This window comes from Hyla sarda, chromosome 6, assembly GCF_029499605.1.
Source record: "Hyla sarda isolate aHylSar1 chromosome 6, aHylSar1.hap1, whole genome shotgun sequence".
In the NCBI taxonomy this organism is placed as follows: Eukaryota; Metazoa; Chordata; class Amphibia; order Anura; family Hylidae; genus Hyla; species Hyla sarda.
Genome location: NC_079194.1, coordinates 230,554,472 through 230,576,097, shown reverse-complemented (window position 1 = coordinate 230,576,097; position 21,626 = coordinate 230,554,472). Strand labels below are relative to the sequence as shown.

The 21,626-nt window shown below is 43.4% G+C and overlaps 1 protein-coding gene across 4 annotated transcripts in view; it reads left to right on the top strand.

Moving 5' to 3' along the window:
- METTL15 (methyltransferase 15, mitochondrial 12S rRNA N4-cytidine) overlaps positions 1-21,626 on the top strand; it is a 322,508-nt gene that overhangs the window by 40,400 nt on the left and 260,482 nt on the right. The window contains exon 1 of one of the 4 annotated variants that reach the window (XM_056526684.1): positions 6,117-6,226. The exons of the other annotated variants lie outside the window; for them this stretch is intronic. Coding sequence (XP_056382659.1) covers positions 6,224-6,226 — 3 coding nt within the window. The 5' untranslated portion in view covers positions 6,117-6,223. Of the gene's footprint in view, positions 1-6,116; positions 6,227-21,626 lie in introns of those variants that run through there. 4 annotated transcript variants of the gene reach the window in all.

Here is a 21,626-nt window from a genome sequence, read left to right as displayed (position 1 = left end):
ACATGGACTACCTTAGTGGTAACAGAAGAAAACCCAGTAATAATGCTACATATATCATGTTCTGTAGACATCTTACTTACCGTAGTTTGTATTGAATTATTTTTAAACTACAGTATAGTGTTTAGCTGTGTGTTTTTATTGTCATTAGAAATGCAATAGTTTGTGGTTTTTCGCCTGCCTCTTGAAGTGATTGTTGTCATAAGTGGGTGACTCAGTACTTGTGCTGCATGCCGGTTGTTGGTGGAGATGTGAATCACTGGTTTACTGAGGTGGTCATTAAAATGCTTTGGAGGGCCCTCAGGATGACTGCATGTCATTAAGTATGAAGTCAGCCAGAATGAGGTTATCTGGCAGTATGCTGGTAATGAACTGCTATGTATGGACATTTTGCTGGTAAGCCAGATTAGTTTATACATGAGTTATGTAGATCTAAATAGTGGAAAAAGTTGAAATATCACATTTAAAGGGGTTATCCACCTTCCACCATAAGGGGATTTTAGTAAGTACCTGCCAGACAGTAATGGACATGCTTAGGAAGGATCTGCGCTTGTCTTGGGGCTAAATGGTTATGTTGTGAGATTACCATAATTCTGTGGCTAGCTTTTTGTGAACTGGTAATTCCTTTTTGAGTTTTCTTTTTTTTACTACAAATCACATATTTTCCTCCCTCCCTCACATCAGCCACCCCAGGCAATGAAACATAAATGAGCTGCATCCATTTAAAAGACCTGTGGTTTTCAATCAGGGTGCCTACACCTGTTGCATTAGTTGCAGATTGATCTCTCTCCTACCAAGCGATCGCTCCACCCATTGAAGCAGACAGGCTCCCTGTCATCAGCTGACTAGTGATGTCAGGTCTCGGCTTCCTGACTTCCTTCCTTCAACAGCATGATCTAGGCTGAGGAATCCACAAGATCCAGTTGCACAGAGAGAGACTCAGAACACATGGATAAAACTACGATACAGCACACACTGGTAATGCCTATGCATCTGAAGTGGAGTAGATGGACTCTGCACCATATTCAGTGGTATAAAACAACTTCCTCAGGGAGCATAATGCCACATGGAAGAACTACAGGCTTAAAGTGAACCTTATAGTAGGCTTTTAGGGTATGACGTAATTTCATGGCTGTATAGGGCTTTTGACTCTGAATCAGTACACACCTTTCATTAAGTTATTGACCTCACCTGTACCAAGATATCAGAGTTTAAAGAGGTATGCAAATTAGCCTTTGATGCCCACTAGGTGTTCCCCTAGCTGATTAAAGCTCAAAAGCCTAAATTTACATATCTTCTTAAACTCTGATATCTTTGTGCAGGAGAGTTCGATTACCCAATGAAAGGTATTTACACATTCAGGTTCAAAAGCCCTATACAGCCATGCCCTTACTTTATACCCTAAAAGCCTACTATAAGCTTCACTTTAAGCCTGTACTTCTTCCATGTGGCATTGTGCTCCCTGCGGAGGTTGTTTTGTGTCACTGAATATGGTGCAATGTACAGAGAAATGGCTCCCAGTCCATCTACTCCACTTTAGCCTACAGCTAATAAGGCTCAGTAAGAATCACCTGCCCTTACTTTATACCCTAAAAACCTTCTGACATGTCAATTTTTAAGAGAAATCCTAGTAGATTTTGCCCCAACAGCCAATCACAGCTCAGGATTCACTTTACCAGAGCTCGTTAGGATAGGAAAGCTGAGCTGTAATTGGTTGTTATGGGCAGAATTTCTCCAGTTTTTGTCTTGGACAGATTGATAAATTATTTGTAAAATATTTTTTTTTCCGATGTTACTTCACAAACATTTTTTTTTACTTTTTCACAGAATATTTCATCTTAAAATTGTTATGGTATTGTGATAAGTACAATTGGTTCCGCAAAAAATGAAAAACAATCCCAATATGGCTCTGTTGGTGGATTTTTCATTGTAAAAACTGCGTCCTTAAAATCCTGCCAGTAGCATATGCTTGTTTCAAAGATTAACCTCTTCAGGACGCCGGGCGTATGCATATGCCCTGCATCCCGAGTCCTTAAGGACGTGGGGCGTGTGCATACGCCCGTGGAAATTCCAGTCCCCGCCGCTAGCCAGTTGGGGACCGAACCGGGATGCCTGCTGAAATCATTCAGGAGGCATCCCCCCCCCCCCCCCCCCCCCATGTCGGTGATCGCAGAAAATCGCATGTCAATTCAGACATGCGATTTTCTGCTATTCCAGGCTGATCGGGTCTCTGGTGACCCGATGACCCAGAAAATAGGGATGATTGGAGCTGTCAGTGACAGCCCCAATCATCCTGAGGGATAGGAGCGAGGTCGCAGTGCTGCGATCTCTTCCTATCCACTGCCATTGGTCAGAACTGATTCTGACCAATGGCAGCGCAGGACAGTGGGTTGCCATGGCATCCCCCCGTTCTGCCCACCCCCGGATGTCGGGCAGAACGGGGGGAGATGATGGAGACCGGTACCTTACCTGAAGATGGCGTGGAGACTGCGGAGATCCCGGCTCAGGAAGGGAAACAACGGTGGGGGGGATGAAAGTGAAAGTAAAGCGATCTTTACTGTGGCAACCACAAGGAAGGCAGAACTGGGAGTTGTAGTTTTGCAACATCTGGAGGGTCACAGTTTGGAGACCACTGTTACAGTGGGGCCCAAACGGTAGCCCTCCAGATGTTGCCAAGCTACAACTCTCAGCATGCCTAGACTGCCCAGGCATGCTGGGAGTTGTAGTTCTGTAACATCTGTCCCTTCAGATTTAGCAATTTTCATGACATTTTTGAAAATTGCTGCTCTACTTTGAAGCCTTCAAATTTTTTCAAAAAGTAAAAATATGTCCATTTTATGATGCCAACATAAAGTGGACATATTATATTTGTGAATAAAAATAAAATGTGTTTGGAATATCCATTTTCCTTACAAGCAGAGAGCTTCAAAGTTAGAAAAATGCAAAATTTTCTAAAATTTCATGAAATTTGGGGATTTTTCACCAAAAAAGCATGCAAGTAATGACGAAAATTTACCACCAAAATAAAGTAGAATATGTCACGAAAAAACAGTCTCAGAATCTGAATATTCGGTAAAAGCGTTTTAGAGTTATTAATGCGTAAAGCGATGGTGGCTAGAATTGCGAAAAAGGTCTCAGTCCTTACAGTGAAAAAGGGCTGCGTCCTTAAGGGGTTAAAGGGGTATTCCAGGAAAAAACTTTTTTTTTTATATATCAACTGGCTCCAGAAAGTTAAACAGATTTGTAAATAATAGTAAAAGAGAAACAACAGTGGCACCGATACCTTAAGCCTCCTAAGACCACGAGATGGAGACGGCGTCCCGCTAGTCTGGAAATCCACCCTGGCAGCGTAGGTGCTAGGACAATAAAGACCGTAGTCACCAAATAATAGTAAATGAAGAACAAAGGTGCCCTGCACTCACCGCTTCAGTCCAGGTAATCCTGCTCCCATCTCGGGTCACGACTCGAACACGGAGGACATGGATAATGGAGCGCTCAGAGGCGACTGCCGGCGGTTTCACGCATAGGAATGCGCTTCATCCGGCCGGATGAAGTGCATTCCTATGCGTGAAACCGCCGGCAGTCGCCTCTGAGCGCTCCATTATCCATGTCCTCCGTGTTCGAGTCGTGACCCGAGATGGGAGCAGGATTACCTGGACTGAAGCGGTGAGTGCAGGGCACCTTTGTTCTTCATTTACTAAGATTTGTAAATTACTTCTATCAAAAAATCTTAATCCTTTCAGTACTTATGAGCTGATGAAGTTGAGTTGTTCTTTTCTGTCTAAGTGCTCTCTGATGACACATTGGGCCTCATTTACTAAGAGTTTCAGGTTTTTACTAGTGGGAAAAGTTTTTTCAGACATGCAGGATTCCTCTCTATTTACTATTGGGAAAAGTTGGGAACATTTTCTGACCAGCTTTTTCTAGGTCGATATTTCCAGCCATTTACCCACAGGATTTTCTGTGAATTCAATAGTAAATCGGTCGGGTTGGGAAACCAGGCCCTTTCTCGGACCAACCACGCCCCTTTGCAACAGACCACACACCCTTTTCGGATTTTCACAGTGCAATGTCGGGTTTGTTGGATTTTCAGGCGCACACTGGCGCAGACATGTCTCAGACACTGCGCCAAAGTAACCAGACAAAAACCGGTCAGTTTCAGCTTAGTAAATGAGGCTTGTCTCAGGAACCACCCAGTTTAGAAGCAAATCCCCATAGCAAACCTCTTCTACTCTGTGCAGTACCCGAGACAAGCAGAGATGTCAGCAGAGAGCACTGTTGCCAGATAGAAAACAACAACTCAACTTCAGCAGCTGATAATTATTGAAAGGATTAAGATTTCTGTCAACATAGACAGAGGAATAATCCATTCTACCCTGCTTATTGCCTTTGAAAAGGAGTTTTCACCATTGAAAAGCTGCTAAAGTTTCAGACAGATCTCTCTGATATTTATATATTTATTTTTATACAGATGAGTATAGCATTCTCGGCTTCTCTATGCTAAAATCAAATGGAAATGAGGTGTCGCAAAGCAAAACCACAAAGAGTTTTTTTGCCCTTTGGGGGGAACGTATCTCTACTAAGGCTGCTTTCACACTGCCATTTGTCTCAGGCTGGGCCGTTTGTGTCCGGGTGCTGCATAGAGATCGCGGAGGTCCCTGGGGCGGGATCCCCACGGTCAGACATCTTATCGGGGATAGGGGGATACGATATCGAAGGGCGGAGTACCCCTTTATAGATGTTATCCAGGAACTTATCATCTATATAATCTCTGCTACCCTTGTAAACTCTACAACAGAGCCCCCACTCTTGCTACGGAGTGCACTGGCCCCGTGTTCTGAGACATTTTTGTCTTGGCAGTTACGGCCCACTAAGCCAACACTGGCTGCAGCAGTGTCCTCTCTCCGTTGATAACCCCCCTTCAGTCTGTGATTTGCTGAGCCGACTTTCCCAGGTGGTGGGGAGCTGGAGTGCTTAGCTGGGAGGAGTTGGGACCTATTCTGGAGATTGCAGGCGTCCCAGAGGTCAGACCCCCCCCATGATCAGACACTTATTACCTATGCAATGTACAGTGATACCTCAACTTAAAATGGCCTCAACATACAATAGTTTCAACATACAATGGTCTTTTCTGGACCATCGTAAGTTGAAACCAGACTCAACATACAATGTACAGACAGTCCGGATCTGTGAAACGTGTCAATGGCCGGAAGAACCTACCAATCAGGGTGGGCATTCACTGGTAAAACACCTGTATTACTGAAGTGTATGCACTGACTGGTGTCTGGTAGCGCCCCCTACAGTACAGGGAGGTATTACATGTTCTGTACACTTTACCTGTACCAGGGTTACCTGCTCCTTTGGACACCAGGTGAGGGCGACTCCATTACTTTTTTACTTACAGGACCCTGAAGAAGCTCCTGTCCTCAAATAGACCAGTGTTTCCCAAGCAGGGAGCCTCCAGCTGTTGCAAAACTACAACTCCCAGCATGCCCGGACAGCCTTTGGCTGTCCGGGCATGCTGGGAGTTGTAGTTTTGCAACAGCTGGAGGCTCCCTGCTTGGGAAACACTGACATAGAGAGTGATTTACAGCTCCCAGCAGATCTTTCTTACTTTTATATGTAAGGATTTGCTTTATCTCTATTAGTTATCTACTTATTTTTCTTTAATCCTCCCTTTTTTCCTATTTTTGGATGACATTTTGGTGCCTTTAGAACCAATTACCAGGTTTCCATAGAGTTCTGGTCTCAACATACAATGGTTTCAACATACAATGGTCGTCCCGGAACCAATTAATATAGTAACTTGAGGGACCATTGTATAGTGTATAAATTTTTCAAATTTCGATCTCCCCTTCGAAAATAAGAACCACAATGCTTTCCCAGCCATGGGGCATATTTCTTTATCTTTGGAAATGACTAATGTCTGTTGTCAGTTGTTGCAAAAACGCTTTATTAATAACACATAAATGCGATTACGAGATAATGAAACCAAATTACAATTCTGGAAGTTGGTGCAAAATGCATACAAAGTGCTCTATGACTCAAATTCGGTTTAGGGACAATAGAGAAATGCAGAGGAGTTAAGGCCCTCGATGAAGAACATGTATTTACACTTCACCCGGCGCTGCGTATATCTATGTAATTTCCGTAACCAGCAGATACAACACTGCTTAGCAAGTATGTGAAGCCTGACAGAATAGAGCCTGGAGCCTGGCTGCAGCTGATGGTAAGTCTTCGTCTTTCTACTTCTCTGACAGCTCGTTCACCTTTTGGTGTGTCTGGTGCAGACTGTACGTCATATGTCGGGGAGATGGGACAGACTTTCAAGTATGGCTTTGAGTGGGCTGAATACGCAGTAGTAAAACAGACTTTCTTCCAGATGTGGCTTCCCTTAGTTTAAAAATTGATTTTCTTTTCTTTCTTTTTTTTTTTTCTTCTTTTTGCTGTTGTGTGTGGGGGCGGTACGTGGAAGAAAGATTTTCCTTTTGCTTTTGTGTCTGGTTTTATTTGGAAACGCAGATTGTGCTAGTACTCGCATCCTAACAAATCGAATGCAGAAAGTTTCAGTGCCTAGTAGAACTATGGGGTGGAATATTAGTATAGAAACTTTATAGGTATGTCCATAGTATTTATTTGCGTTGTGTTTTTTATTTTAAGCAATAAGTAACCATACATGGTGCACTTACAGCAATCGTGTGCTTATGTATGTTATGTAGAGCTGGGCGGTATGACCAAATGTGTGTATCACAGTATTTATGTAACTTATGGCGATATTTTTGTAACTTATGGCCGTTGGCTGTCCAGGCATCACACAGCTGGAGGTCCGCAGGTTGGAGACCACTGCTGTACGCTGTATCCCTATGCCGGGGCTGCAAAAGATAAAGAAAATAAACTTTAACTTGCCTACGTCGGCCACACGCTGTTCTTTGGGACTGGCCTTACGCTGGGGATGGGAACGTCGGACAGCCGTCAGCCTATCACCGACCGCAGCGATGTCCCGCCCGATGTCCAGTGATAGGCTGTCAGCCTATCACCGACCGCAGCGATGTCCAGTGATAGACTGAGCCCACTGTCATGTAAGAAGCCGGCCAGAGCTCCTTACATGACAGTGGACTCAGTCTATCACTGTCTGGGGCGGGACATCGCTGCGGTCGGTGAATGGCTGACAGCCTATAACTGGACATCGGGCGGGACATCGCTGCGGTCGATGATAGACTGTCAGCTGTCCGACGTTCCCGTCCCCAGCGTAAGGCTGGCGTAGGTAAGTTAAAGTTTATTTTCTTTATCTTTTGCAGCCCGGGCATAGGGATACAGTGTACAGCAATGGTCTCCAACCTGCGGACCTCCAGCTGTTGCAAAACTACAACTCCCAGCATGCCCGGACAGCCGTTGGCTGTCCGGGCATGCTGGGAGTTGTAGTTTTGCAACAACTGGAGGTCCGCAGGTTGGAGACCACTGGCGTACAGTATAGAGTTCCAGCGCAGGCGGCCCTCAACAAAGAGGAGGAGGGCAGTGCTTGCGAGTGAGTAGTACCCCGCTGGGCTGATAATTAATTGGGGGGGGGGAGCAGAACAGTGCTGGCTACATGATTTGGTGGGGGGGGGGAGCAGAACAGCGCTGGCAGGTAACATGATTTGGTGGGGGGGGAGCAGAATAGTGCTGGCGGGTAACATGATTTGGTGGGGGGGGGGAGCAGAATAGTGCTGGCGGGCAACATGATTTGGTGTGGGGGGGAGCAGAATAGCGCTGGGGGATCACATATGATTAGTTTCCCCATGTGGGGTCAGCGCTGCGCTGGACTGATAATTCATTCCCAAGGGGGAGGGGCCCAACCGGTGTTGCGGTATGGGAAAAATTCATATCGTGCAGCGCAAACATTTTGGTATTCGGTATGAACCGGTATACCGCCCGGCACTAATGTTATGTTAAAATTCCATTATGTGAATCAAATGCTTTGTTCAGGCTAGAGATGAACAACTTTACTACGTGTAACTAGTCTCCTAAAAGTTTATTCTATTTTTTCTATGTGGAATTTTGATTCCGCAACCAAAATCTTACAACAAATCCCTGATGGGTGACACAAAGGATTATTCCACTCCATCTTGCATGTTTAAAATAGCATCCACAGTGTAAATACAAAGCAGGCCCCCAGATTTCGGCCTTGGATATAAACGTTGATCTGCTACAGATTTCCACATAGACTTAGCCCCATGTCCCTTGATTTTCCCTCCGTTGAAAAAATCTGCATCGTATAAACTATGGCAGAGTTTTCGTATCTGTCAAGTAATCATATCTTCTATCTCCTGAGTATTTATCCTTTAACATGTTCAATTCTTTTCTGGTACTTAGTCTCGCACCTCTTGCCCTATTCTCTCTTGTTACAGTGCAAAGTCACTGAACAATGAAAAATAGCTCAAAGCACACTTCCCTGCGGTACAAAGCGCTTAAGAGGAGTAGTGTGACACCCGCTTTATTTTTAAACCAGAAATTTTAACATAGCGCCGCTACTTCAGGATCCACAGTGCGCAGAATTTAAGGACAAGTCCTATTTATTGAAGGGGTTATCCAGCAATAGAAAAACAGAACTAATTTCTTCCTAAAACAGCACCACAATTGTCTGCAGGTTGTGTGTGGTATTACAACGTATTACTTGACTCCGTTCACTTCAGTGAATCTAAGCTGCAAAATTACACCCAACCTGCTGACAAATGTGTTGCTGTTTTTAAAATAGATAAAAAAGAGAGAAATCAGCTCTGTTTTTCCAATGCTGGATAACCCCTTAAAGTTCCATGCCTGATCAGTACAGAAAAACAAATCTTCTATCCGCAGTTTTAGATTGCAGGGGGGGGTCCCAGCACTGTGGCCCCCCGAGATCCCCTGTAAAGAGCCCCAACTCTTCCATAGAGTGGCGCGTCACGACCCCCGCACGAAGGGGCCGCCACTCCCTCCTCCATATATCTCTGTGGTAAAGCCGAAGATAGCTGAACCGCTCTCTCATGGAGATATATGGAGGGGGCGTGTCACGCTGCTCTGTGGGAGAGCCGGTGCTCTGTACAGGTGAGGGCGGGGGGCCACAGCGCTCGGACCCCCCATGATCTAAAACTTATCCCCTATCCTGTGGATAGGGGATACGTTTTTCTGTACTGATCGGTCATGGGACTTCTTTTTTAAATCAATTAACCTTGCGTGGTCAACCCAATATCCTAGTCCAGATCTTGAACCCCCCCTCCTCCTCTACACACCAAAGCAGCGTCTCACCCAAACTTTTCTCTGCAGGACAGGTCTACTTTTGACCAGCTTTGATTAAAGAATGGAAGACCAACTCATAGTACAGTCAATGATAGATGTTTTCAAAGCACTGTGTTTTATTATACTCACAGAAGCACATGAAATGATAAGCAGTCTTAATACATAAAAGCAGATCCACAGTCAGCTAATGTTGTGGTGCACCCTTCATTCTCCCCAACCCATGCATATCGCTATCTTAAGACACAGCTTTCTCTAGGGTAACCTATTTATGTATAGCCTTTATATATATATATATATATATATATATATATATATATATATATATATATATACACACACACACACATACACATACACAGGGTGGGCCATTTATATGGATACACCTTAATAAAATAGGAATAGTTGGTGATATTAACTTCCTGTTTGTGGCACATTAGTATATGTGAGGGGGGAAACTTTTCAAGATGGATGGTGACCATGGTGGCCATTTTGAAGTCGGCCATTTTGAATCCAACTTTTGTTTTTTCAATAGGAAGAGGGTCATGTGACACATCAAACTTATTGGAAATTTCACAAGAAAAACAATGATGTGCTTGGTTTTAACTTAACTTTATTCTTTCATGAGTTATTTACAAGTTTCTGACCACTTATAAAATGTGTTCAATGTGCTGCCCATTGTGTTGGATTGTCAATGCATCCCTCTTCTCCCACTCTTCACACACTGATAGCAACACCGCAGGAGAAATGCTAGCACAGGCTTCCAGTATCCGTAGTTTCAGGTGCTGCACATCTCTTATTTTCACAGCATAGACAATTGCCTTCAGATGACCCCAAAGATAAAAGTCTAAGGGGGTCACATCGGGAGACCTTGGGGGCCATTCAACTTGCCCACGACGACCAATCCACTTTCCAGGAAACTGTTCATCTAGGAATGCTCAGACCTGACACCCATAATGTGGTCGTGCACCATCTTGCTGGAAAAACTCAGGGAACGTGCCAGCTTCAGTGCATAAAGAGGGAAACACATCATCATGTAGCAATTTCACATATCCAGTGGCCTTGAGGTTTTCATTGATGAAGAATGGCCCCACTATCTTTATACCCCATATACCACACCATACCATAAATGTTTGTGTTCCAACAGTCTTGGAGGGATCTATCCAATGTGGGTTAGTGTCAGACCAATAGCGGTGGTTTTGTTTGTTAACTTCACCATTCACATAAAAGTTTGCCTCATCACTGAACAAAATTTTCTGCATAAACTGAGGGTCCTGTTTAAGGCTGGGCGGTATTCCGGTTCATACCGAATACCGACATATTTGGGCTGGACGATATGAATATTAGCCCATACCGCAATACCGGTTGGGCCCCTCCCCCTTGGGAATGAATTATAAGCGCAGCACTGTCCCCACATCGGGGAACTAATCATATGCAACCCGCCAGCGCTGTTCTTCTCCCCCCCAATTAATTATCAGCCCAGCCAGCGGGGTACTACTCACAGATGTCAAGCACTGCCCTCCTCCTCTTTGTTGTGGGCCGACACCGGCGCTGGAACTCTATACTGTACGCCAGTGGTCTCCAACCTGTGGACCTCCAGATGTTGCAAAACTACAATTCCCAGCATGCCCGGACAGCCAACGCTGTCCGGGCATTCTGGGAGTTGTAGTTTTGCAACAGCTGGAGGTCCGCAGGTTGGAGACCACTGCTGTACGCTGCATCCCTATGCCGGCTGCAAAAATACAGAAAATAAACTTTTAACTTATCTACGTCGGCCCTGGAACGTCGGACAGCCGTCAGCCTATCACTGGCCGCAGCTATGTCCTGCCTAGGCCGGTGATAGGCTGAGCCCACTGTCATGTAAGAAGCCGGCTTCTTACATGACAGTGGGCTCAGCCTATCACTGGCCGAGGCAGGACATCGCTCCGGCCGGTGATAGGCTGACGTCTGTCCTCCCCCGTCCCCAGCGTGCGGCCGAGGTTGGTGAGTTAAAAGTTTATTTTCTGTATCTTTTGCAGCCCGGACATAGGTATACAGCGAACAGCAGTGGTCTCAAACCTGCGGACCTCCAGCTGTTGCAAAATTACAACTCCCAGCATGCCTGGACTGCCGTTGGCTGTCCTGCATGCTGGGAGTTGTAGTTTTGCAACAACTGGAGGTCCGCAGGTTGGAGACCACTGGCATACAGTGAGTTCCATCGCCGGCGGCCCCCAACAAAGATGAGGTGGGCAATGCTTGACATCTGTGAGTAGTACCCCGCTGGGCTGTTCATTAATTGTGGGGAGCAGAACAGTGCTGGCGGGTCAGATGATTTGGGGGGGGGGTTCTTGGGGAGCCGAACACCGCGTGCGGGTCACATGATAGGGGGGGTTGGGGGGACAGAACAGCGCTGGCGGGTCACACGATTTGGGGAGGGGTGAGAAAATACTGTTATATACCGTGGAACCGCCGTAAGTAAAAAAAAATACTGTGATACACATATTTGGTCATACCGCCCAGCCCTAGTCCTGTTCCAATGTTTGTTTTGCCCATTCTGCAGCACCTGAAACTACGGATACTGGAAGCCTGTGCTAGCATTTCTCCTGCAGTGTTGCTATCAGTGTGTGAAGAGTGGGAGAAGAGGGTTGCATTGACAATCCAACACAATGGGCAGCACATTGAACACATTTTTTAAGTAGTCAGAAACTTGTAAATAACTCATGAACGAATAAAGTTACGTTAAAGCCAAGCACATCATTGTTTTTCTGGTGAAATTCCCAATAAGTTTGATGTGTCACATGACTCTCTTCCTATTGAAAAAACAAAAGTTGGATTCAAAATGGCCAACTTCAAAATGGCCACCATGGTCACCACCCATCTTGAAAAGTTTCCCCCCTCACATATACTAATGTGCCACAAACAGGAAGTTAATATCACCAACCATTCCCATTTTATTAAGGTGTATCCATATAAATTGCCCACCCTGTGTGTGTGTATATGTGTATATATATATATATATATATATATATATATATATATATATATATATATATATATAATGTTTGTGTGGGTCTATTCACACGTACAGTATCCTACACATATTTGATGCACAGGATTTGAAGCTGCAGATTTGAAGCTTAGTTTACATTGAAATCTGTAGCTTGAAATTGTACGTATGAATATACCCTAAAGGTGGCAGTATGGGGTTGGCTGTGGCATACTGTAACTCATTGTGCAGGTCTGGATGGGTATAGTGCAACCTAATGAATGAAGAACCTAACTGTACATGCCAAAAAGTCTGGCTGCACATCATCAATGATACAGAGCTGCTGTAGATGTTAGAAAATATCAACAAAAGTGTTCACAGTAACACTAAATGTAGCCATACACATTAAATAGAAGTAACCATCATCTGAAAAAAGAACACTCCCAACCATATGCATTTTACTCCCTATTGCCAGCTACAATTACCTGACGAACCAGTTATCTGAGAACATAAACAGTGCTCATGTATAATAAAACTTCCAAAAACAAAAAATCTTTAATATGACAATAGGCTGAAAATTTCAAACAAGCCAAGTTCTTTCCAGAAGAGGATTGTCTGTCAGTAGTCACTTACCCGATGAATGATGATATTAGTTGAGATTGTTCATCATCAAGTTTAATCCAATGTGTATGGATAAGTTTAGACTTAGAATATTGGCAACAAAACTGATATGTTTGGGTCAAATGCATAGGCTTTGTTTGTGTCTACTTACCAGCATTTTGTATCTATTAAACATAGTAACATATGCAGAGAATATGCAGGCGGCACCACTGCAAACATGAAGTACTACACCTAGCGTGCATGAAGGAGCATTTCTGCTAGGAGCTATAGTATGTTCTGAGGGTGCGATATGAACATATAGAAAATCCAACACGTGAAAAAACAAAGAAAAAATAGCATATGCACTCACCCGATAAAATGTTACATTTATTCGGCCATTAAAATGCCCTCCGGCACAGTGAACGTGGAGAAGCTGAGGATAAAAAGGCAACAGGCTGTTTCACGTTTACTCCCGCTTTATCTGGCCTCTTCCTGCGTCACTCTAGGGTGCCAGGATATACTTGGGTGACGTAACCAGGTATGTCGATTTCAACTAGGATTTAAAAACAGTGCAAACAAATATACCTAAAATAAAAGATAACTAAGTATGAAACTGAAAAGCCTATCCACTGTCCGCACATCTGGGATATGCTTTAGATTGGAAATGCATTAAGTTTGTTCCAGTCTTTTAGACCAATCGCACCCAGCACATCTGTCTGTATTATCTATGCTGCTTCCTTCCATCTAAATAATCTTTCATTTTTAGACAATACACATTGGAGACCTGCAAAGTTGAGTACATTAGTGTCTCCATTGTGATATTTAATAACATGTTCAATCAATTTTGCAGCACCGAATGTTTATACTCTCAGAACCTGGTAAATAAACATTGTTTAGTAGAGCCGATGTAGAAGAATGTGAAAGTGCAATTAACAATGTGGGTCAATTAACAACGTAATTTGATCTGCAACTGATGAATTTATGAATTTCTATAGCACAGCCACCGACGTTCATGATACGCCCCTTTTGCCTTTTTTTCACAGCGCAAAAGGTACATGGTGCTTTTCTAATACATCCCCTATATAGAACTATTAATGATTTATTCTCCTCTTGTAGTTCTGCTATGTATGATATTAATTTATGTGTAGTGATGATTTTAAGTGCATCTTTATCTATAGTATTTCTATACGCCTCCTAGTTGAAAGTACCAACATTTTTGAGTGCTGTCAAATCTATATCAATTGACAAGTTTTTCATAAGTGATACATTTTCCATTTTTTATAATTTGCCCTATAAATTTAATACCCAGATGTGACCAAAATATAGTGTCTCTCCCTTTTATTAAATTATTGAAACCTAGAGTTCCCCCATATAGGTGTAAACACAAAACTATTTTAAATTTTACAAATTGACCTAATACTATTTCATACTTTATAACAGAGCCCATAGAAAGACAAAATAATTTTTGATTGACCTTTTGGCTGGGCTTCCAATAATTCAGTTATTTCACTATATCTCCCCACAACAGATTTCATCATCAAATTTAGAATAATGTTACTCCTCCCATTTTTAATGTTCTAGGCCTTGGCTGACAAAAAGTAGTTTCCAAGGTGCTGGAGTCCCCCAACCTACCTCACCTTCAAACCCAGTCAAATTTCTATATTTTAACCTAACTCAACCCGGCCCCAAATCAATTTATTAATCAAAGATTCCAGCCCCTTAAACCAATGCTCAGGGATCCAATTTGGGGAAACACGAATAACTCATAGAATCTGAGGGAGGGGGACCATCTTTAATATTGCCACCCTATCCGCTTGATTGAGTGGCATTTTGCTCCATATCTCCACTCTTTGTTTATTTCTTGCCATAAGAGGTTCAAGATTAACAGTAACAAATGATTATTATTATTTTTTAGAACAAAATCTCTATTCCAAGATTATTTTAACGTCTCACCTTTTTTTAAAATAAAGAAATAGATGGTCCAGTGCAGGATAACGTGCAATAAAAGCCAAAATTTATTGTAGATTCAAGCCATAGGATGTCCTGCTATCCTATGGCTTGAATCTACAATAAATTTTGGCTTTTATTGCACGTTATCCTGCGCTGGACCATCTATTTCTTCATTGCTACCTTGGTGTTGGTTCACACGGTGCCGTGCGACAGGCGTCTGGCTGGAAGGGTGAGCTGAGTTATCCTATACTCTTTTTAAAAAAATAGTAATAACTGCTACATCCATTACTGGCAATAAAAAGAACCCTGTTTCCCAAATTCATTGACTATTTCAATAACCTTAGGTAACATAATCTCAGGATTACTCAGAAATTGTAGAAAATCATCTGCATATAGAGAGACTTTATAATTATCCCCCTCCAATCCAAAACCCTGAATATCCGGTGACCACCTCAGAGCCTCCGCAAGGGGCTCTGTATAAAGTGCAAATAAGAGTGGGGACAAGGGGCCACCTTGTCGCGTTCCTCTTGATAAGGAAAATGCATTCGTTAACCTGCCATTAATCTCCAGCTGTTGCAAAAGTACAACTTCCAGCATGCACGGTCTGTCAGTGCATGCTGGGAGTTGTAGTTTTGCAACAGCTGGAGGTTTGCCCCCCATGTGAATGTACAGGGTACATTCAAACAGGTGGGTTTACAGTGAGTTTGCCGCAGCACAAACTCCTAGCAGGAAACTTATTTTAAACCCCCGCCAGTGCGAATAAAAACACTACACTAACATAATAAAGGGTAAAACACTACACTGCCCCCCCCCCCAATAAAAATGAAAAACGTATTGTATGGCAGTGTTGTTGCAAAACAACTGCAAGCATTTCTGGATTTTCAGACAGCCATTGACTTTCCAGGCATGCTAGGAGTTTAGCAACAGCTGGAGGCACCTTGTTTGAGAATCACTGGAGTAGAATATTTTTGTTAGGGGAGGCAAGTGTAAGGCTTGCATCCAAGTCCACCCCTATGCACATCCCTAATTTAGGCGTCAAATGCGCACGGCGCTCTCTCACTTTGGAGCCTGTCGTATTTAAAGGAAACAGTTTAGGGCCACATATGGGGCATTTCTGTACTCGGGAGCAATTGCTTTACAAATTTTGTGGGGGGGGGGGGGTTCTCTTTTTACCCCAAATGAAAAGAAGAAGTTGTTATCTATACCAGCCTGTTAGTGTAAAAAAATAAACATGTTTACACTAACATGCTGGTGTTGCCCCATACTTTTTATTTTCACAAGAGGTAAAAGGAAATAAAAGGCCCCCAAAATTTGTAATGCAATTTCTCCTGAGTGCGGAAATACCCCATATGTGGGCATAAAATGCTCTGCGGGTGCACAACAAGGTTCAGGAGTGAGAGCACACCATGTACATTTTAGGCCTAAATCAGCCTGGATCAGCTTGTAGTGTGTCTTTCCACTTTGATTTTGAGTGTGACTCCATATCCAGACCTCCATGGGTTGATAAATTTGATTTCCATTGATCATTTTTGTGTGATTTTGTTGTCAGCACTGTAGCTCTTCAGATGTTGCAAAACTTCAACTCCAAGCATGCCTAGACTGTCTGGGCATGCTGGGAGTTGTAGTTTTGCAACATCTGGAAGGGCTACTGTTTGTACACCACTGCACAGTGGTCTCCAAACTGTGGCCCTCCAGATGTTGGAAAACTACAACTCCCAGCATGCCCAGACAGCCTTTGGCAGTCTGGGCATGCTGGGAGTTGTAGTTTGGCAACTCCTAGAAGGCAGCAGTGAAGATCACTTACCATTGATCTAAACTGCTGCCTCCGCCCCCAATCCCGCTGCGATCGCCGGTCCCTGCCACTCTGGTACCCGCCGACATCGTCCCCCATCACCGACCAATGACAGTCAGTCGCATGTCATTGGTGAGTCACTTACTGAATGGCCAATGACAACGATCAGCAGCAGGGGACCATTCTGATTAATCCCCAGCTGCATAGTTACATTGGTCGGCTGTTCAGAATAGCTGCGATGACGTTTCTATCACCATGCCACGGGACATGGTGATAGAAAATGTATTGGACGTTTATGAATGTCCATTTGTGTTAAGTGACAGGGAAAATGGACGTTCATAAACGGACAAAGCCGATTATGACCTTAAGGACCATAGAATTTTTTGCACATCTGACCACTGTCACTTTAAACATTAATAACTCTGGGATGCTTTTCCTAATCATTCTGATTTCGAGATTGCATTTTCGTGACATATTCTACTTTGTTAGTGGTACATTTTCGTTGATACTTGCATCATTTCTTTGTGAAGAATTCCAAAATTCGATTCAAAATTAGAAAATTTAGCATTTTTCTAAGCTCTCTGCTTAAGAGGAAAATAGACATACAAAATAAATTATATATTGATTCACATATACAATGGGGGACATGTATCATTTCCAGTGTATAATAGAAGTTTTTTACCCCTCTGCCTGTTGTCTAAATTTGGTGCAGCTGCGTTAAATTTATCATTCTTGTGCAGCTACTTTCTTGAATTGCGTTTAAATTTAGAATTCTCCTCAGAGCATAAATTTACACCGCAGCTCTATTTAGTAGGATCTTTGTCTGCAGCGTATCTGCACCTAAACAGTAAGTGTCCTCGTTATTAGTTTTAGATTTTTTTTTCTTCATTATGTAGAGTTTTAATCTCACAATAATACCACTTTTTACACTCAATTATAACACATCAATTATACCAATGTCCTTATTCTTCATTTAACATCTGTGACACCCCTGTGCAAATCACTTCAAATGTACATGGTGCACTCTACCTTATGGGCCTTGTTGTGCGCCCGCAGAGCACTTTGCGCCCACATATGTGGTATCTCCGTACTCTGGCTAAATTGTGTCCCAAAAAATGGGGATCTTTTTTTCCATTTACCTCTTGTGAAAATGTAAAGTATGCGGCAACACCTGCATGTCAGTGTAAATAATTTTATTTTTCTACACTAACATACTGGTGTAGACTCCAACTGTTCCTTTTCATAATGGGTAAAAGGAGAAAAAGCCCCCAAAAATCTGTAAGGCAATTTCTCCCGAGTACGGCGATACCCCATATGTGACCCTAAGCTGTTGCCTTGAAATACGACAGTGCTCCAAAGTGAGAGCGCCGTGCGCATTTGAGGCCTAAATTAGGGATTTGCATAGGGGTGGACATAGGGGTATTCTATGCCAGTGTTTCCCAAACAGGGTGCCTCCAGCTGTTGCAAAACTCCCAACATGCCTGGACAGTCAATGGCTGTCCGGCAATACTGGGAGTTGTTGTTTTGCAACAGCTGGAGGCTCCATTTTGGAAACAGTGCCATACCAGACATTGTTCATATTTATTGGGGAGGGGAGGGGGGCTGTGTAGCGGTATGTGTATATGTAGTGTTTTTTACTTATTTTATTTAAGTGTAGTGTAGTGTTTTTTACTTATTTTAGGTTAGTTTAAGTGTAGTGTAGTGTTTTTAGGGTACAGTCACACGGGCGGGGGTTCACAGCGAGTTTGCTGCATCTCAATCTTGCAGCACTCCCTGTAAACCTCCGCCCATGTGAGTGTACCCTGTCCATTCACATTGGGGGGAGGGGGGCGGAACATCCAGCTGTTGCAAAACTACAACTCCGAGCATGCCCTTTGGCTGTCCGTGCATGCTGGGAGATGTAGTTTTGCAACAGCTGGAGGCACACTGATTGCAATACACGGAAACAGACTCAGTGTTTCGCAACCAGTGTGCCTACAGCTGTTGCAAAAACTTAAAATCTCAGCATGCAGTGACAGGCATGCTGGAACTTGTAGTTATGCAACAGCTGGAGGCATACTGCTACAACTCCCAGCATGCCCTTTGGCAGTCCGTGCATGCTGAGGGTTGTAGTTATGCAACAGCTGAAGGCACACTGGTTGCGAAACACTTGAAAGTTTTTTACTTTACTTAGTGTTTCCAAACCAGTGTGCCTCCAACTGTTGCACAACTTCAATTCCCAGCATGCATGGTCTGTCAGTGCATGCTGGGCGTTATAGTTTGGAGGCACAGCTGGAGGCACATGGGTTGGGAAAAAGAGTTAGGAAACAAACAATGTTTCTCAACTAGTGTGCCTCCAGCTGTTGCAAAACTATAATTCCCAGCATGGCCAGACATGCTGGAAGTTGTATTTCGGCAACATCTGAAGGGTCAGATGTTGACGAACTACAACTCCCAGCATGATTGGGCAGTCTGGGCATGCCTGGAGTTGTAGTTTTGCAACAGCTGGAGGTCCACAGTTTGTAGACCACTGTATAATGGTCTCCAATCTGTGGTCTTCCAGATGTTACAGAACTACAACTCCCAGCATGCCTCGACAGAGTGGGCATGCTGAGATGTGTAATTTTGGAACATCTGGAAGAGCACAGATTGGAGACCATTATACAGTGGTCTCCAAACTGTGGCCCTCCAGATGTTGCAAAACTACAACTCCCAGCATGCACAGAAATCCAAAGGCTTTCTGGGCATGCTGGGAGTTGCAGTTTTGAAACTCCCAGAGGCAGCAGTGAGATCTCTTTACGGCGATCTCACTGCTGCCAATGAAGATGCCGCACTGCTGCTGCAAACTCACCACCGGGGACGCACCACCCCCGGGACCGCCTGGAGGACTCCGCTCACGCCGGGACCGCTCGGGACACCGCATGGCCGGGTAAGTGACGCCGGGGGATGGGTAAGGGACACTTAGCAGAGTGGTGTGTGTCTTGATCACCGTGATCCGGACTCACACACCGCGCTGCTAAGTATTCTCATAGCGAAACGCTGCTATCAGCTAGTCAGATTTGGCTGGCTGATAGCAGCGATTGCTGGGGGGGGGGGGGGGATGAAACGCCCCGTGGTCACATGGTAAGATGGCTGGCTATCAGTGATAGCCACCATCTTACCGGGCGCTGGGGAAAAGTATAACGGAAAGCAGTAAATTGTAAAAATAAAAGGAGAATGATCTACAGTGTTAAGTGGATTACAAAGCTATTTTAATGTGACGGATCTTGTTCAATGATAAGTAAGCTATCAAACATTTCCTATGTAAATGTATTAAATTGTTGGATCATAAAATACCAATATACAAGTGATCTAATGAATAACAGAACTGGAAACAAATATTCTATATGCAAATTATTTTAAAAGTGCTTTGGAATAACCAAGGAGTAAAAAGCAATATAAAGCAAACCAAATGAGGAATTGAGATAGGAAAGTAAAAACATTCTGGTGGTTCCTTAGTAGAACTTTCCTTCAGTATCTCCAATAAGTGAGTCCACCCCTCACATTATAACATAGTAACATAGTTCATTCTGGTGGTTCCTTAGTAGAACTTTCCTTCAGAAATAGAAAGGATCGCTACGTGCAGTTAAAGTTGGCTTATATTTACGGGGAAAAAGACGCACTTGCGTCAAAATTTTTGGTGCAAAGGAAAAGAACGCAGGTAATAAATCCATGTGTACTATATATGCAGCTCCAAGGTACCCTGATTCAGCCACATCTAGACGACATGCTCTACCAAAACGTGCGCAAAAAAATGCGCAAAAAAAAGGGCTTGCGCAAAATTTTGCGCAAAAATATACACACAAAACAGGGGTAAAATCTTTGATACATGTCCCCCAATATGTCTACTTTTATGTTTGCATCATAAAGTTGACTTTTGGAAGACATCAGAGGGTTTCAAAGTTCAGCAGCAATTTTCTAATTTTTCACAGGAATTTGTCAGGGACCAGATCAGTTTTGAAGTGGATTTGAAGGGCCCATAAATGACCCTATTATAGAAACTGCACCACTCAATGTATTCAAAATGACATTCAGAAAGTTTGTTAAGGTGTTTCACAGGAATAGCAGCAAAGTGATGGAGAAGATTTCAAAATCTTAATTTTTTACACTTGTATACCCAGTTTTTGAATTTTTACAAGGGGTAATAGGAGAAAAAGCCCCCCAAAATTTGTAACCGAATTTCTCTCGAGTAAGAAAATAGCTTATATGTGGATGTAAAGTGCTCTTTGGGTGCACTAGAGGGCTCAGAAGGGAAGGAACGGCAATGGGAATTTGGAGAGCAAATTTTGCTGAAATTGTTTTTGGGGGGCATGTTGCATTTAGGAAGCCCCTATGGTGCCTTAAAAGCAAAAAAATCATAAAAAAAGCAAATGGCATGCTATTTTGGAAAATACACCCCTCAAGGAATGTAACAAGGGGTATAGTGAGCCTTAACACCCCACAGGTGTTTGACGACTTTTCGTTAAAATCTGATGTGTAAAGGAAAATATTTTTTTTCAGTAAAATGCTGGGTTTTCCCCAAATTTTACATTTTTACAAGGATTAATAGGAGAAAAAGCCCCCAAAAATTTGCAACCCATTTCTTCTGAGTATGGAAATACCCCATACGTGGATGTAAAGTGCTCTCCTGGCGCAATGCTCAGAAGAGAAGGATCGGCATTGGGCTTTTGGAGAGAGAATTTGTTTGAAATGGAAGTCGAGGGCCATGTGCGTTTACAAACCCCCATGGTGCCAGAACAGTGAACTCCCCCTCACGTGACCCCATTTTGGAAACTACCCTTCACAGAATTTAATTAGGGATGCTGTGAGCATTGACACCCCACTAGTGTTTGACAGATCTTTGGAACAGTGGGCTGTGCAAATGAAAAATTTTATTTTCATTTTCACGGACCACTGTTCCAAAAATCTCAGTCACCTGTGGGGTGTAAATGCTCACTGTACCCCTTATTACATGAGGGGTTTAGTTTCCAAAATGGGGTCACATGTGGGGTGAATCCATTGTTCTTGCACCATGGGGGCTTTGTAAATACACGTGGCCTTCAGTTCCGGACAAAT